Source organism: Sapajus apella, unplaced genomic scaffold, assembly GCF_009761245.1.
Source record: "Sapajus apella isolate SASKATOON/1434 unplaced genomic scaffold, GSC_monkey_1.0 scaffold96, whole genome shotgun sequence".
Lineage (NCBI taxonomy): Eukaryota > Metazoa > Chordata > Mammalia > Primates > Cebidae > Sapajus > Sapajus apella.
This window is the reverse complement of record NW_022437036.1, coordinates 1,947,425-1,965,610: the sequence shown is the minus strand read 5'-3', so window position 1 is coordinate 1,965,610 and position 18,186 is coordinate 1,947,425. Positions and strand designations below refer to the sequence as shown.

At 53.4% G+C, this 18,186-nt stretch overlaps 1 protein-coding gene across 3 annotated transcripts in view; it reads left to right on the top strand.

Moving 5' to 3' along the window:
- The window catches only part of OSBPL2 (oxysterol binding protein like 2), a 54,519-nt gene that overhangs the window by 11,673 nt on the left and 24,660 nt on the right, over positions 1-18,186 (top strand). For all 3 annotated transcript variants that reach the window (XM_032257109.1, XM_032257106.1, XM_032257107.1), the window contains 3 exons: positions 9,049-9,213; positions 12,582-12,726; positions 15,920-15,995. In XM_032257109.1, the coding sequence (XP_032113000.1) occupies positions 9,177-9,213; positions 12,582-12,726; positions 15,920-15,995 (258 nt within the window). In that variant the 5' untranslated portion in view covers positions 9,049-9,176. The remainder of the gene's footprint in view (positions 1-9,048; positions 9,214-12,581; positions 12,727-15,919; positions 15,996-18,186) is intronic.

Genomic DNA, 18,186 nt, shown 5'->3' with positions numbered 1-18,186 from the left:
GGGTGTCAGTGGGGCGAGGGCCCCTAGGCGTCCGGGTGATGTGTGGGCTGAGTTTGCAAAGTGGAGATGCGAGACGGAGATACTGAGAAGCATCGCCCACGCAAGCACTGGACGCGCAGGAAGGGATGAGGTGCCCGAGAGGCCCTGCCTGCCCCTGCCCCCGGGCTTAGAAGGTGCGGGGTGAAGAGAGCTGCGCCCTGCCCCTCGGCCCCTGCCTCTGCCTCTTGCCCTCAGTGCTGCACGGAGGCGCAGGCATCTCACACCAGCTCCTCCCTTGGTGTGTTCGCGTCACTGAGCAGGCTTGGTCTTGCTCTCTGTGATTTCATGTTCCCGCCCTCCAGCCTTGATCCGGGAGACCTTCTGTTCTTTAATTCCCACAGAGAGCTAATTCTGTCCCTTATGTTAAACTTTGTGACTCTGACGCTCGTAGGTGACACTCATTTCCCTTCCTTGTGCTCTGGCAACCTTGCAGTGTTATGGTAGCATCTTTCTGAGCATTTGAGTGGCTGGGTTAGGCCCTGCCAGGTCGCTGACTGCTTTGGGGAAGAGAAGTCCTGTGGGGATGTGACGGTGGCTTTGGTTTGCTCCTTGGCCAGCCGCAGCCTGACCTAGTTCTGCTCTGCACTGTGGTTGGGCTCACGTGTTAGCCTTGACCTTGAGCTGATGGCAGGGGCTCTTCAGTGCAGGATGCCACACCAGGAGCTCGCCTGGGCCCTGGAAGCCGGTGTGAAGTTTGTGTCGCTTGAGCGAGTGCAGGGATGGCCGAGCCTGCCTCTTGGCTTAGGCATGGAAGAACTTCCCGTGGTTCCTCTGGGGCTGCTTGCTCTGTGGTTGTGCTGGATGTGACCTCTTGTGGGGCAGAATCAGGACCGTGGAACCCATTCCCTGGGGCTGCCCTGGCCCCTTGGCTTATGATTGCCGTCCCCATGCCCCAGCCGCCTCCCTGCTAAGCTCAGCGGGGCTGCGGAAACCGAGGGACTGTAGCTCCCTGGCTGAGCCTGGCCACAGTGTGATTCTCCATGGGAACGAGCTTGAAAGTTTCTGCCTCGGGGCTTTGAACTGTCAGGAGGAGGAGCGTTCTCTGAAGTGGAAGCATTGGGTGGGTCTATAGGGTCCTTTCTAAGACAGAACCCTGTTCTTGTTAATAATGGGAACCTTTTTTCCTTTAGCAAAGCGCTGCATAAGGCTCTGTGCACAGTCGATTTGTTAGCACTGGTTGCTGATGTATTTTTAAATTATGAAATAGAACTTATATTTTCTTTTTTTTTTTTTTTGGAGACAGAGTCTTGCTCTGTTGCCCAGGCTGGAGTGCAGTAGCAAAATCTTGGCTCATTGCAACCTCCACCTCCCAGGTTCAAGTGATTCTCCCACCTCAGCCTCCTGGGTAGCTGGGATTACAGGCGTGCGCCACCATGCCTGGCTAATTTTTGTATTTTTTTGGTTTGAGCGTGTTGGCCAGGCTGATCTCGAACTCCTGACTTCGGGTGACCTGCCTGCCTTGACCTCCCAAAGCGCTGAGTTGATAGGCATTAGCCATCGTGCCTGGCCAGAGCTTGTGTTATTTTCAATAATTTAGACTTAGAACTGATGTTTAACCTCAGCAGTGGTTTTAGAATCTTTACGTGATCTTGTCTGATCGGAGCGCCCTGGCTGTTTCTGATGGACAGAGTAATGGTACGTAATTGAACTTCCAGCGAGTCGCCCGTGGTGGTCAGCAGCAGATCCCCAGTCTCTCATTCGCCGATGTCCTGAACTGGCAGATCTGCTTTATTTATTTTTCTGTAAGAGACAGGGTCTTGTACTGCTGCCCTGGCTGGAGTGCAGTGGCACAGTGACAGCTCACAGCAGTCTGGAGCTCCTGGGCTCAGGCAGTCCTATTGCCCTAGTCTCCCGAGTAGCTGGGACTGCAGGCATGTGCCACTGTGCCCAGCTAATTTATTTTACTTTGGTTTTTGTACAGACAGTATCTGTGTTACTCAGGCTGGTCTCAAACTCCTGGGCTCAAGCTATCGGCCACCTCGGCCTGTCACGGTGTTGGAATTCTAGGCCTGACCCACTGTGCAAGGCCCAGATCTGTTTTTCTGAGAAAGAAAAACATAAAAATGGGTTTGTAAGACTTGAGTCCAAGTCTTCATACCACTGGTGGGATGTTTTTAGATCCTGGTGGGACGGGGACAGCACCTTTAAGAAAGTGTGCTGGGGTCCTTTTCAAGGGACTGGGGGGTTCCTTGGGCTGGGGTACTGAGACTCGCTGGGGCCTGCAGGGATGGCGCCCTTGGGGCCGAGGAAGTGCCCCCCACCCCCACCCCCTGGAAACTCTGACTGGAGAAGGATGAAGGGCGAGAGGCCAGAGAAGATGCCCAGCACTGGCGCAGGCCCCAGGGTTTTGCTCTAGACGCGCAAAGGAGAGTTGACCAGAAAGAGCCCATGAAAACAGACAGAAACCCCAGCAAAGTTCGTTCCTGAAATACTCCCTCCTGGATTGTTTTCTGAGTGCGGGGTGAGAGCTCCATGTGGAAGAGCGCGTTCAGGAAATACGCTCTGCCTTCTTTTTTTTTTTTTGAGACGGAGTTTCACTCATGTTACCCAGGCTGGAGTGCAATGGCGCGATCTCGGCTCACCGCAACCTCCGCCTCCTGGGTTCAGGCAATTCTCCTGCCTCAGCCTCCTGAGTAGCTGGGATTACAGGCACGCACCACCATGCCCAGCTAATTTTTTGTATTTTTAGTGGAGACGGGGTTTCACCATGTTGACCAGGATGGTCTCGATCTCTTGACCTCGTGATCCACCCGCCTCGGCCTCCCAAAGTGCTGGGATTACAGGCTTGAGCCACCGCGCCCGGCCCACGCTCTGCCTTCTTAATGCTTTTTCTTGAACATTTAACTTTCTGATTCCTCAACTTTGGTAGAGGACTCAGTTATGAAGCCTTTCTTTTGCTTTTTAAAATCATTTTATTTTTTAAATTTTTATTTATTTGAGACAGGGTCTCTCTCTGTTTCCCTGGCTGGAGTGCAGTGGTGTGATCATGGCTCACTGCAGCCTCAACCTCCTGGGCTCAAGCGATCCTCCTGCCCCGCCTCCTGAGTAGCTGGGACCACAGATGTGTGGCACCTTACGTGGCTAATTATTTATTTTAATTTTTAGAAGAGATGTGGTCTTGCTGTGTTGCCCAGGCTGGTCTTGAACTCCTGGACTCCAATGATCTCCTGCTTCAGCCTCCCTGCATGCTGAGATTACAGGCATGAGCAACCATTTTTGCTTCTTTTAATGGAAGAGTCTTAACTCTGGAGGGCTTTCCATGCACAGCCCTGTAGCCCACCTCGGGGTGTTTTGGCTGGATGTGGGTGGTCCCAGGGCTTCTAGGCAATCAAGGCCTGTGTGCTCAGTCCTTCCTGCCATCTGCCCACCCAGGCCTTTGAGAAGTCTAGGGGTGGCAGATGGGAGGAAGGACTGAGGACCTGGCTGGGGCGGATACTCCTCCACCCCATGGGGCCATCTGTGCTTCCCAGCACATCCCAGTCCTCCGGTCTTTTCTCCCTGTCCCCAAGGCTCACTCTGGGGTGAGCTCCGGGGTTGTTCCCTTAGGGACTTGTCTATGAAGGGCTCTCCTGGGAGCACCTTCGTGACTGGCTTCACCAGGGCAGGACTGCCAGTTTCCACCTCAAGGCCTGGCACCGGGGAGGCTCTCTGTGAGTGTTTGTTGAATGAATGAATGAGATCCTAGTTGTCTTGCCTTGATCGTCTGTAGCAGTTGGGTAGTTTTATGGGTTCCGGATGAGGGCACTTCATTTTTCTGGGCCTTGGTAAAATGTAGGAGATGCAGTGCATGTTAGCTGTCGTGGCAACTTTTTCAGGAGTGTCCTTGAGGCTGTGTTGGAATTCACTGTCGCTGGTGCAGATGTGGGGGTCTGAGGGCACTATGACCTCGAGGGTACTCCTGTGCTGGTCGGCGGGACAGGCCTCCCAAGTGGGTCTTTGTTGGCCTTTGGTCACGATTGGGTCATGCAGCGTGAACACACGGTGGCAGGTGGCGTTGGCGTCTCAGTTGTCCAGCCAAGCTTGTGTCTGACATCTTAAATCCTTGTTTTAAAGGTTTTCCATAAGCTATGATTGATTTACCTTTGACATTAGGACTTTCGTTATAGTAGGGATGCATTTAAAAAAAGCAAAGTAGGCTGGGTGCAGTGGCTCACACCTGGAATCAGCACTTTGGGAGGCTGATTCGGGAGGATCGCTTGAGCCCAGGAGTTCAGCACCAGTCTGGGCAAAATAGAGAGACCTTGTCCCTACAAGCAGTTTTCTAAACAATTAGCTGGGTGTGATGGTGCACGCCTGTGGTCCTGGCTACTCGGGAGGCTGGGGTGGGAAGGTGGCTTGGGCCCTGGAGGTCAAGGCTGCAATGAGCCGTGATTGCGCCACTGCACTCCAGCCTAGATGACACAGCAAGATCCGTCTCAAAAAAAACCAAACCAAACAAAAGAGAGAATGAAATGGCTTCTAAGCTGCTTTCTATTCTGGGAGGCTTTTACAGAGTGCAGAGCAGTGGACAGGGTTTCCCTAAAAAAGATACTCATACTATCGTGACATCTTAAAAATGAGCAAGAATCTTCCCAGCATCAGATATTCACTCTTTTCACATTTCCACCATCTTGTAAATGTCTCCATCAAGTCCTGTCTGGCTGTGTGTAGGCCTTGTGTGAACCCTGCTTTAAGCAAGTGGTGCAGTCACGGCTCACTGCAGCCATGATGTCCCAGGCTCAAGTGATCCTCCCACTTCAGCCTCCCACGTAGCTGGGACTACAGGTGGGCGCACCACCATACCCTACTAATTTTTGTATATTTTGTAGAGATGGGGTTTCGCCATGTTGCCCAGGCTGATGTCCAACCCCTGGGCTCAAGCGATCCACCTGCCTCAGCCTCCCAAAGTGCTGAGATTATAGGTGTGAACCACCGCGCCTGGCCGGTATGTCTTTTTTTTTTAAAGATAGCTTTTTTGAGGTATAATTGGCTTGTAATACATTGCACACACGTAATGTGTACGATAGGTTTTGACACGCATGTGCACCCGTGAAAGCATCACCATAATCAAGATGGTGAGAAAGTCCTTCCCTCTCCCCCTCTCTCTCTCTGTCTTTGTAATTTGCTTGTTGAAGAGCCCTGGCTCTGTCCTGCCTGGGTTTTGCTGATTGCGCCCCCACATTGACATGCAGTTTAACATTGTGCCCACGCCTACCAAGTGGCCTCTCAGTCAAGATCACGAGGTTTCCTTTCTCCTTTTCCCATGTGGTTGATTTTTCGGCAGAGACCAGGCCTCCCAGGCGAGGCTCCTGGGGTCCATGTGCGGCCGCTGTGCCCCTGTGATGTGGCCTCTGGTCTCTGTGCTTCCCCACATTGCTATAAAGAAATACCTGAGACTGGGTAATTGATAAGGAAAAGAAGTTTCATTATAGTTCACGGTTCTGCTGCACAGGGAGCGTGGCGCTGGCATCTGCTCAGCTTCTGGGGAGGCCTCAGGGAGCTTCTACTCATGGTGGAAGACAAAGCGGGTGCAGGCGCCTCACATGGCGTGAGGAGGAGTGAGAGAGGGTGTGGGAGCCACCAGACGCCATCACGCAAGCAGATCTCCTGGGAACTCATCCTTGCCCAGTACCAGGAGGACAGCACCAAGCTGTGAGGGATCGGCCCCCATGACTCAACACCTCCCACCAGGCCCATCCGACACCCAGGAGCACATCTCCACAGGAGATTTGGTAGGGACACATCCTGACTGTGTCAGTAGATGAAGCTAGAGCCTGGACAGACGTGGTTTTAGTGTTCCTGGCAAGACTGCTTCAGTGGTGGCAATGGCATCTCTCCCCGGGAGGCACCTAGGGCAGTCTCTCGGGGGTCAGTGCCTGGATGCGTGAGTTCACCAGTGTTGTCTAATGGTGACGGTCACACGCCTGTGTGTCTCATTGTCCGTTTGCTGGGATGCTTCCATAAAGCACAGTGTCCTCACCTGTTACCTGGTGACAGTGTTACAGCAGTGTGTACAGGGAAGGTAGGATGCTGTCCCCTTGTTAACCAGTTTCAGAATAACTTGTGGGCTTACTGGCACCATCCATCCTGACCAGTTCATCTCCTTCCTAGTGTCTTAGGAACTCTGGACTTGAATGTATTCGCTGTGTTTCAGCCTCTTCCCGTGTCCTTGTGCTCAGATTGTCTCCTCTTTCTTGTGGGAGCTTCTGTAGGTTCATCTCGAGTCACTGGACCAGAACCCCTGGAGTAGTCTGTGTTGTGCTGCTACAGCACCCCAGGCGGGGCAGTTTAGAATGAGCAGCAGTGTGCTGGCTCCTGGTTCTGGAGGCTGGAAGTCCAGTTCAAGGTGCTGGTGTCTGCTGAGGGCTTTCTTGCTGTCATCCTGTGGCAGAAAGTGGAAGGGCAAGAGAGGAGGGAAGAGGGGCAGAGCGGGGACAGAGGGACAGGAGAGAGAAGGAAAGGGAAGGAGGAGGAGGGAGAGAGAGGGAGGGAAAAAAGGGGAGAGGGAAGAGAGGGGAAGGGAGGGAGAATGGGGGGAGGCAGAGGGAGAGGGGAGAGGACACACATAAGGGGGCAAAACTGACCCTTTTTAAAATGTATTTATTTATTTATTTGTTGAGACAGAGTTTTACTCTTGTTGCCCGGGCTGGGGTATAACGGTGCGATCTTTGCAACCTCTGACTCCTGGATTCATGTGCCTCATCCTCCTGAGTAGCTGGGCTTACAGGTGCACACCACCACACCCAGCTAAATTTGTATTTCTAGCAGAGATGGGGTTTCACCATGTTGGTCAGGCTGTTCTCAAACTTCTGACCTCAGGTGATCCATCCGCCTCAGCCTCCCAGAGTGCTGGGATTACAGGTGTGAGCCACTCTGCCCGGCCTTTTTATTTTTTGAGATGGAGTTTTGCTCTTGTTACCGAGGCTGGAGTACAGTGGTATGATCTTGGCTCACTGCAACCTCTGCCTCCCAGGTACCAGCGATTCTCCTGCCTCAGCCTCCCGAGTAGCTGGGATTATAGGTGCCCACCACCATGCCCGGCTACTTTTTTGTATAGTTTTAGTAGAAACAGTGTTTCACCATGTTGGTCAGGCTGGTCTTGAACTCCGGACCTCAGGTGATCCATCTGCCTAGGCCTGCTGAAGTGCTGGGATTACCGGCATGAGCCACCGTGCCTGGCACACTCACCCTTTTATGACAGACCCTTTTATAAGACAGCATTAAGCCGTTCATGAGGACAGAGCCCTCATGGCCCACCACCTCTCAGATGCCTCACTTCCCTAAGGCTGTCACGTGGCAGTGAGATCTCAGCATGTGTGTGAGGAACGCATATTCCTGCTCTACAGTCCTGGATTCACTGGGTCTCCACTGGGAGCCCTGGCTGCTTAGTGGCTCTGAAGGGGGAGCTCGTTGCAGCTGTGGAGGGGTGTGGCTAGAGAGGACCCAAGTGAGCGACAGCGACCTCTCCAGTCTGCAGGATGAGCACACCCTGGCCAAGAGCAGGGCTGTCTGCGCTGGTTTTCAGGGGGACCTCAGGCCCGCTGGGCAGGAGGGACAAACCAGGAGACACTGGAGAGTCTCTCGGGAGGCAGGGGCTGTCCTGTTGTCTGGAGAGAAGCTGCTGCTGCCCCGTGTGGCTGTGGCAGGGCTGCAGGCTGAGCCGCTTGGGGGGTCGCCTGGCACTGAGGCTGTTCTCACCCCTGGCGGCCTCACCCTCAGAACTGTGCAGAGAGCTCTGGGCTGGTGTTTGTATTTCTGAAACACGTAAGGATGCTGATTTTGGCTTAATTCTCTTGTCATTCATCCAACGCTGCACTTCCCGATGGGAGGCGCTGGTGTGCACGAGTTCTAGAATGTTGAGCCGAGGTAGTTGTGAGAAAACGTAGGTGTGCTTCAGTTTATCCTGGCAGCAGCTAACTCACACGGGAGCCTCAGTTCTCTAGAACGTTGGTTTCAGGGAGGTGTCACATTCTAGACGTAATTTTCCGTTACCCACAGCTACTTCAGCCTCTGGTGAATGTTTGCGGTGATTTTCAGCAAAACTTCCTGAGCTGTGTTTGAACCTCACTGAAGCTAGTCGGCTCGTTTCAACTGCCCCCATGGCTTTCTTTTCTTTTCTTTTCTTTTTGAGATGGAGTCTTGCTGTGTTGCCCAGGCTGGAGTGCAGTGGCGTGATCTCAGCTCACTGCAACCTCTGCCTCCCGGATTCAAGTGAGTCTCCCACCTCAGCCTCCTGAGTAGCTGGGATTACAGGTGCCCAACACCACACCTGGCTAATTTTTGTATTTTTAGTAGAGATGGGGTTTCACCATGTCGACCAGGCTGGTCTCTGAACCCCTGACCTCAGGTGATCCACCTCCCTCGGCCTCTCAGAGTGCTGGGATTACAGGGGTGAGCCGCCGCACCTGACCTCTCCCCATGACTTCCCAAATTAATGTTTTATTGTCTTCTTACATAACTATAGATAATGCTTTTTATTTTATATATTATTTACTTCGAGACAGAGCCTCACGTCGTCACCCAGGCTGGAGTGCAGTGGCGCCATCTCAGCTCACTGCAATCTCTGTCTCCCAGGTTCAAGAGATTCTTACACCTCAGCCTCCCAAGTAGCTGGGACTACAGGCATGCACCACCATGCCTGGATAATTTTTGTATTTTTAGTAGATACAGGGTTTCACCATGTTGGCTAGGCTGGTCTCGAACTTCTGGCTTCAAGTGATCCCCCCACCTTGGCCTGTCAAAGTACTGGGACTACTAGGCGTGAGCCCCCAGGAATGGCCGATAATGCTTTTTAGAAACAGCTGTTCTCATAGGAGCGCTTATTGGTCTGTTATTCATTGATTGATCTTACATTATAAACGTGTCCTCTAATTTACTTTTTGAAATCATGTTTGTGATGTGATAATTAATTTTACTGATTTGCTTACATGTAATTTAGATTGATTTTAGGATGGTGAGTGGGTATTTAAAATGTTTCTAAACCATGAAACTTCTGGAAGCTAAGTATGCAAACATTTTTTTTCCCTTTAGATCTTCAGTGTCTATTGGATTTTTCCAACAGAAAGTCCATAAAGTTCCTTACACTGTAGATGTGGGTCAGATACGATGGTTCAGTAGAAGACCGCACGTCAGGGGCACTGGAGGCCGGCTGCTGAAGGATGAACGGAGAGGAAGAATTCTTTGATGCCGTCACAGGTGAGTTGAAAGGGAACCAACTGGGGTCGTAATGGAAGAGTGAACGTCCCTGGACTCAGATGCTGGCCTTGGCGTTTGGGGCGTGAAGATGGCTTAGCAGAGCCGTGCACGGGCGAGTGTTCACAATCCCAAACTCAGACTGTTCAACACAGCCTGACATGCATCTCAGATAGGGGGAAACCTTGACTTTGGCTGACAGGGTTTAAGCCTTCAGAAGAGTTTCCTGGGGTGTGGATGTGTCATTTGGCTCCTGAGATGGCTGTCTTCTGTTATTCCTGCTTCGTGATGGGAATGTTAAGGATCTGATGGCTCTGTCTTGCTTGGCCCTGCTTAAGGCGTCCCCTCAGGCAGCAACCCCACTGGCCCCACAGCAGCCCGCACAGCCGCAGTGTGCAGCTGTGTTCCTCTGTTTTCCGCCTTCGCATGGCGATTTAAAGCAGGGCACAGACTGTAGTCGGAGTGAAATCCTGTGGCCTCATTGAAAAGAATGTGTTTTGGAGTCCAGTCACACTGAATAAAAGACAAAAATGAAGAGTATGTTGCCGGGCTCATGGGTAGGGAAGGGCAGGCAGGGCTGGCAGATGGACCTCCCAGAGCCGCCCCTTCTTCCTGGCACTGGGAAGAGCCCTGACCCCCTTTGAGCTTGTGTCTGTCAGGTCCTCACACTCGGTTTCCACTCTCTGCACTCAGAGTCAGCATCTGGAATTTCACTTGGTGTTTTGGGGAAGGACCATAGCTGGTGGGCAGGGGCATCCGGAGATTCTCCTGGCATTCCCTTGTCCTTAGGTGTTGGGATCAGAAAGGAGCAGCTTTGGAAATGTGGCCGCAGGCCGGGAATTCATGACAATCTTTAGAGGTGCTTCTGCAGTTGCTGCGGCCCAAGGACCTGTAAAGGTCTCTGTGGCCACACCCTGAGGACACGTTGATGGCTCCGTGCCCTGTGGTTCTGTGCCATATGGCCTCCGGTCTGTGGCCTTGCCAGAGCAGTTGTGTCAGGAGGGTCTCTGGCCATGCCCTGAGGACACATCGATGGCTCTGGTGGCGCCTCCGGTCTGTGGCCCTGCCGGAGCGAGCTGTGTGTTCGAGGCTGTGCTGCTCCTGTACTTGTGCTGGCAGCCCAAGGTGATTGACTTCCTCTCATCCAGAATCCCAGGAGAAGGAAATGCTGCACTGCTGCGCGCCTTACGCCTTCAAAGGCTCAGTTACTAAGTCACGTTCCATGATTTCGTGGCTGGATTCTCTGCAGTGTGTGTTCCTCGGATGTGCTCCCAGAGGAGAGTCTGTGGAGTGGGCCCCTCATCAGCGATCGTTCTGTGTTCTCTGCTAAATCCCAAGCAGTGGAGGGGTGGTCAGGCACTCACACCCTTGGGCTGCCTCGCCTACGAGTGGAACTCCACGTCTGTCACAGAGACTGCAGCCTTGAGGTTCCTTCTCTCCCAGGAGTCTCATAGGATGTCCTTTTTGCCTGGGGTCTTGGTGTGACTGATACTTCTCCAAACACCTCTGAGCATTTTGAGTCAGTTTGCTGAGACTTCCCAGAGGCCCCAGCTGTGTAATGTGGAGCCCGCCTGGACTCTGCCATCCTAGGAGCTGTACGGGTGTGGGGCCGTGGGGCTCTGCTGCACAGAGGGCCGCTGCGTGTGTCCCTGAGGGTAAGGTGGAAGGGACAGACGTCTAGGTGACAGTAATTTCTCCCCTCACTTCTTGGGCTTCGGAACAAATAATGGAAGGAGAAAACCACTGAGTCTCTTACTGCAATGAAATACCCATGTAAGAGGCAGGCTCTTGACTCCTTCACCGCCTGTGATTCATCTGAGTCTCATCTGAAAACTTTGTGAACTAAGCAGTTCTTAGATGAATGACTTCATTAGGCATTTAATTTGTCGAAGACTCAGTGCCTTTCAAAGGAAAGGTTTGGCAGACATGCGCAGTGTGTATGGGATTGAGGGCTGTGAGCGCAGAGGGGTCTGTTAAAGCAGGTGTTTCCGAGGGGAGCCGATGGTAGGTGAGGCAGCCTCCTCCTCTGCTCATCTGTGTTTTCTGTTTTTCTATAATAACTGCTTGTTGTGTCTTAAGAGTGTTAAGCCATCCATGTAGCATTGGCTGAATCAGAGACTGCAGCGGCTGCCAGGGAGGTGCTGCTTTATTCTTCTGGCCAGGGGCAGCTCCTGCCCCACGGGATTCCCTTAAGTGGGGAATGCTTTCAAGATAACTTCAGAGTGAGGAGTTACAGATGTTGCTTTTGGGACAGATAGCAAAACACAAGAGGTGGCGGGCTATTTCAGAAACCGTGGGCCATTTAAGGATTCCTTTTTAACCCATCCTCTCAGAAACACGACGCCATCCACCCCGGCACTGCCTTTATGGATGAACTCTGCAGGTGTGGAGGGATAGGACACAGCAGCCTGGTTTGCTCTCATGGAGCCTGTAACACCCGCCTGCGTGTGAGGTCCGACTGTAGTCATCCACCTGGCCCTCCTGGGCCTGTGTCCCCCGCATGAAGCCCTCAGCCCCTGGAAGCTGAGGTGGCCACTGGCTCCCGCAGGCCCAGAGCCCCTCACAGAATTGACTCATCATGGGGCCCCAACCCCCACTCCAGCCAGATGTGGAGCAGGACTTGGCCATTCCGGTGACTTAGACTGACAAGAGTTGAAGGGAGACACATGTTCCTGTTCCCCAGTCGCCCGTTCTGTGATGGGTAAGGGCCCTGGAGCAGCGCCGGGCAGCAGCTGTTTCTTTCTGGGACTTCTGGTCCAGGAGCACGCGCACGGCTGCATTTCACTCGGATTCTAAAGAGCTCCTTCTCCGGAGTCCCCCTTCACCCGGAGTCCACTGCAAGTCCAGCCACATGTGTGGCGTTTCCATGATTGCTCCCTGGCTGGTGCAGTTGAGTGTTGCCTCTGCGTGCTAGGATGCTCTCCCTTGAAACATCGTCAGGAGGCGCGTTTCAGACCAAGATGCAGAGCCTGGTCACAGGCCCTGAGCCACAGCAGGCGCTCCGTAGCCTCGGGGTGGGTGGAATCTCGTAGAAGTGGCCCACCCAGAGCGTGTGAGTTGCAGTCTAAAATGCTGAAAGGGTTCCTTCCGGAAGGTGAAACTCGTGGCCTGGGACTGGACCTCACGTCACAAGCGTGGAAGGAGCCTGAGGTGCTGGAGCTCCGCTGGGGGCGGCGTTCTTAGGAGGGAGCGCCCTGGCGTGCTCCTGTGCTCTCTGCCCCTCCTCTCCTTTTGGGGAAGCAGAGTGAACTCTTCCAAATGTATCCACTGAGAGGTCGAGCTTTAGTAATCTGCGTGCATAATCAGAGTTCTGGAGGTAGGGTTTTATATCTTCCAGGTCCGGCGAAAATTACCGTTTTCTTGTCTCACAGGCTTTGATTCTGATAACTCTTCCGGGGAATTTTCAGAGGCAAGTCAGAAGGTCACAGGAATGATTGACTTGGACACCAGCAAAAATAACAGGATTGGGAAAACTGGGGAGAGGCCCTCTCAAGAGAATGGAATTCAGAAGCACAGGTATGTTCTCTCCCATCTGCTGCTTCTACCCCACAGTGCTCTGCAGTACCCCTCAGCCCCCACGAGCCAACGTTGAGCTGGAGCGGCACCCCCATAGCTCCTATGTCCGGCCAGCAAGGGCTCTGAGAGACTTGGTGCCTCTCTGCTTGGCTCCTGGAATCAGCAGATGGCAGTTTTTTGGGCAGTGCCTTTCCCCATCTAAGAAATGCCTCCGCTCCCCTCACTGCCTTCAGGACTTGCTGTGGGAGGATTCAGGGGGACCCCAGCTTCAACAGGGCCTGGAAAACAGTACCTGGTGTTTTGATTGGCAGGCCCCTTGCTGATTCCCTGCAGACCTGCCTGTTCTGCTGTCGACAAGAAGCTCACCCTCTTCTCACCAGAGTTCTATTGCAGTGTGTTGGTCTCTGACCCTATAGAACAAGAAAGGTTTAAGCTGCTTGATGTAGCATGGCCGAGCTCCCTTTCCTCCACCACCTTGTTCATTTTCGTGTAGGTAGAGTCCGAGGACAGTGGCCATGATGAGAAGCCTTTGGTCTGTGGCTGGGCACGGTGGCTCACGACTGTAATGCCAGCACTTTGGGAGGCCGAGTCAGGTGGCTCACTTGAGCCCAGGAGTTGGAGACCAGCCTGGACAACATGGCAAGACCCCACCTCTACAAAAGAATTAGAATACAGGAGGCTGGGGCAGGAGAATTGCCTGAACCCGGGAGGTGGAGGTTGCGGTGAGCCGAGATCACGCCATTGCACTCCAGCCTGGGTAACGAGCGAAACTCACGTCTCAAAAAAAAAAAAAAAAAAAAAAAAATTAGAATAATTAGCTGGGCATGGTGGTGCATGCCTATGGTCCTGGCTACTTGGGAGGCTGAGTCAGGAAGATCCCTTGAGCCCAGCAGTTCGAGGCTATGGTGAGCTATGGTGGTGCTGCTGGACTCTAGTGTAGGCAGCAAAGCAAGATGCTGTCTCAAAAATAAAAGGGAAGAAGTCGTCAGTCTTTGTTGGTAGAAGCAGGAAGGCAGGACAAGCTCTTGGTGGGGCAGGCAGTGGCCCTGGAGCTGGTGGCACTGTGGTGCAGACTCCAGGCACAGCTGCCCATGTGTGTCTCGGCTGCAGGGAGCTGCCCCAGCCTGGCCTCAGGCTAGGCTCACACGCCTGCTTGGTGCGTCCCTGTGGTGCCCACGTCTGCATCTTACCTGTTATTTGTTCATGTCTCACCCCCGCTCCCCGTTCTCCAGCCCTGACGCTGGTCATTTTAAATGCCTTTGGGTCCTTCAATTCTTCTATCTCCTCTGTCCCATGCCTGTGCACCCCACCATCCGTGTTTCCAGAGTGGCCTCTGCAGCTCTGCCTTTTATTCCTGCTGTGTACAGAGACATTTGTGTATGCATGTATGTATCGTTTTTGAGATGGAGTCACACTGTCGCCCAGTCACCCAGGCTAAAGTGCAGTGGCGCAATCTCGGCTCACTGCAACCTCTGCCTCCCAGGTTCAGGTGATTTTGCCTCACCCTCCTGAGTTGCTGGACATGTCCCACCACGCCTGGCTAATTTTTGTATTTTTAGTAGAGACAGGGTTTCACCATGTTGGCCAGGCTGGTCTCAAACTCCTCAAGTGATCCACCTGCCTCGGCCTCCTGAAGTATGGAGGTTACAGGGGGGAGCCACCATGCCCAGGCCAGAGGCACTTTTCAAAAGACAGATCTGGACCTCCCCGCCCTGTCACTGTCTGCCTAAAACTCAGACAGGATGGCCACATGGCGGCCTCATACTCCTAGTCCTACAGAACTGTGAGTAGCACTCTGTTTTACTGGGAGAAATGACATGCCTTGGACACTGCATTATGTGGTTAATGTCCTCTTAGGTTGAAGGCCAGCACCCTTACCTTGTGCCCTGGGCCCAGCCCCGAACGCTCCTGTGGCTCCGGCCCCCCAAGCCCTCTTGCCTCCAGTCCTGGCCGCAGGGGCCTATCTCAGGTCGTCAGGTGCAGCCACTCCCCCTGCTCCCTCGCTCCGGGGCCTCCGTCCTCCTCCTCCATGTCTGCAGTCCTGTGCATCCCGTCTCCCTGCAGGGTCGTGTCCTCGGGGCGGTGTGACCTGACCCCCTGCAGAGCCACGTTCCCCTCCCGGTGGCACCCCCCGAATCACAAGGTGCACTGGATGCGTGCGTGAACAGCAGCGGAGCCGAGCAGAGTGCTGGCCCCCACCGCCGGGCTTGACGCTCAGCAGATGTTCGTTTTCTTTTCTGCCTTGCCTCACAGCTGCTGTGTCCTCTCCCTCCTGCCCCCTGACACCAGTGGTGTGCCTTGCCCCAGCTGCCCTGATGTGGCGTTCCCAGGGCGTAGCTGAGGACCAGAGCAGGCAAGAGCACCTGCTTTCCTCGCTCTGGAGGTCTGCTGGGAGCAAGGCAAAAACGCCCCTCAAGGCAGCTTCCGTGAAATGGGAGTTCAGCAGGAAAGCCCTGGGGTGTCCCTGGAGGGCTATGAGCAGCAGGGAGCCCCGGGCCCACCCTCTGCAGCACCTTCGCTGTGCCCCACTCTGTGGTGTCCTCTGCAGTTCTGGCACGCCTCTCCCCAAATCCAAGTTTGTGTCTCCAGGTGCTCCCAAGACCAGGGCCCCGGGTCAGTGGCACCCCGGTTGATAGTGGTGAGCAGTGGTGGGGGTTAGGGTCTCCAGGTACAAGCGTGGTGGTGTGGGTTCTGCATTGCAGCTGACTGGAACATTGCCTGAAAAGAACACTTCTCAGGAAAGCAAACCCATGTTTAAAGGTCTGAAAAGCTTTTAATTTGGGTCACTCTTGGTGCCCTCATAGGCTGACCTCTGCCTGAGGTCTGGCAGCTGCCCTGGGACCCAGCAGGAGACTCCAGAAGGCTTGTGGGCTGTGCAGGCAGAGGACTCCGTCCTGGGCCGCCCTGTCCGCCAGCTCTGGGAGGAAACCAAAGTGCAGCCACTGAGGGCCAAGACCGCAGAGTCGTCTTCGTTGTCACGGCCGTTCCCAGGAGGCCCTCCGGAGCGCTGGTGTGGAAGCCTGCTAGGCCCAGGCAGCAGTCGGGCCCCCATGGCCCTAGGCATGCTGGATTGCAGAAATGCTGCTGTTTAGCCATTAAAATTTAAGGGAAGTGGTCATTGAGCAAAGCCACCTTGAGTGGTCCGAATCCCGTGCTGAATTCACCCACATGCACCCCTTTGGTGCTCCCACAGGACGTCACTGCCGGCCCCCATGTTCAGCAGAAGCGACTTCAGCGTGTGGACCATCTTGAAGAAGTGTGTCGGCCTGGTGAGTCCGGGGCCCGTGCTCATGCGTGGGGCTGCACCTCTGACGCTTGGGAATGTCTTGCAGTGCTGGTGGTTTAAGAAAGTGCTCTCATGTGTACAAACAGCATGAGATTAAGACAGCAAAACGGAAAGAACAAACACGTCCGGGGGCGAGGTGCTGTGTGAAACACGGGTCGTAAGAGCCGTCCTGGGGGCACCCGTCTAGCCCGGTGTCCTGTGTAGCGAGGTGGGTGGGGTTTCCCTGGTGCCCTCTGTGGCCACATGCTGAGCTGCAGGTGGGGGGCGTCAGCCGTTGTCAGTTGCTCAGGGTTTGGGACAGAAAATCCAGCTGGGTAATGAGGGCCCAGAATTTATGGGCCTTCCCTTTCAAGATCTTTCCTGACTGAGAACCCAAGCTGTGCCTTGCAAGGGAGGGGGTGTCCTGCGCCACCAGCACCGTCCTGTTGACCGTTCAGTGCTCATGACTGAAAACTCAAGTTAAATGGCCTGCGAATTCGCGTCGCTGTTGCTCAGCTCACGTTTCCTAGTGCTGGTGATTTTTTGCCCTTACCCGTTTTAGTCCTTTTTCCCCAGAGGGTACTTCACTTTCTCTCAACTTTTTATTTTGAAATAATTTTAGGCTTATGGAAAATCACAGAATAGCACAGAGCATTTCCATAAAGCCCCCGGCCAGCTCGCCCAATGCCGGCATCTCTTGAAATAACTGTAGCTCAGTGACCAAAGCGAGGGAATGCGTCTTACCTCCGCAAGTCACTTGTGAGTCCTCAGTGTCCCTGACGTCCTTTCCTGTCCCAGGACCCTCGTGGCTACCTCCGCGTGTCACTTGCGAGTCCTCAGTGTCCCCGACGTCCTTTCCTGTCCCAGGACCCTCGTGGCTACCTCCGCGTGTCACTTGCGAGTCCTCAGTGTCCCCGACATCCTTTCCTGTCCCAGGACCCTCGTGGCTACCTCCGCGTGTCACTTGTGAGTCCTCAGTGTCCCCGACGTCCTTTCCTGTCCCAGGACCCTCGTGGCATTTGGGCCCCTCACTTGGTGGCAGCGGCTACTGGTCTGTTGCTTAGAAGACTTCTCCTTAATTTGGGTTTGTCTGATGTTTTCTTCTTAGATTGAGGTTCTATATTTTTGGCACTCACAGAAGTGAGGTACCTTTGCCAGGGCCTTGTCTGAGGGGCTCTCTGACATCCACATGTTAGTTAATGGGGCTGTTAACCTGGTCAAGTGTCTCCACTGCAGAGTTGCTGCGTTTCTCTTTGTAATCAGTGTTTTGGGGAAGACACTTGGATTCTGCTTGCTAATTTTAGCATCTATTGGTGGGTTTTACTGAACTCATTCTAATGGGGATTTTCTATTTTGTTCTTCCTTCTACCTTTATTAATTGGAATTCTTCTGTGAAAGAGAACTGTGCCTTTTCCCTAGTTATATGTTTATTCAGTTAATATTTGTATTAGTGTGGACTCGTGAGCACGTGTGTTATTCTGTGAGTTGAATTCCAGTGTAGTCCTTATTTGCACAGTTGCTCACAGTGTTCCGCCTTTGGCTTTGGGAGTTCTTCCAGGTTGGCTCTCCCCGTTCTGTGGGACCCCCTTTCCCCTTCTGCTGAACCCCCATCCTTTTCTGAACACTTACTTCAGGCACTAAAGGATGCTCTAGTTCAGCTTATATTCTCCTTGCCTTAACCCTGGAATCAGCTGCTTCTCCAGGGAGCCCATTCACTGGGTAATGGTGTTTAGGCCCCGGCCAGGTGCTGGGTGCGTCGCTGCTGCTGAGGAGTCATTGCCTGCAGATGGCGCTGGAAAATACGAGTGTGTGTCATGCTGATGCACACGCCTCGGTACTTCTGTGTATATCTCTATGTTTCTTTTAAAATAAACCATTTGAGATTTTTTTTTCTTTCAGCAGTGTTTTTTGTACATTTTTGACGACATGGATAATTCAGGTCTCGACGAAAGTATCTGTCTTGGTGTAGATGTTGAATGTCTTTTTGTGAACTTGACAAACCACCTAATTTTGACTCTTCTAAATTCTGAGAGAGGCCAAGTGTGATAGTAGCGCGTGCCTGTAACCCAGTGCTCGGGAAGCTGACGGAGGAGGAGTGCTTGTAACCCAGTGCTCGGGAAGCTGACGGAGGAGGAGTGCTTGTAACCCAGTGCTCGGGAAGCTGACGGAGGAGGAGTGCTTGTAACCCAGTGCTC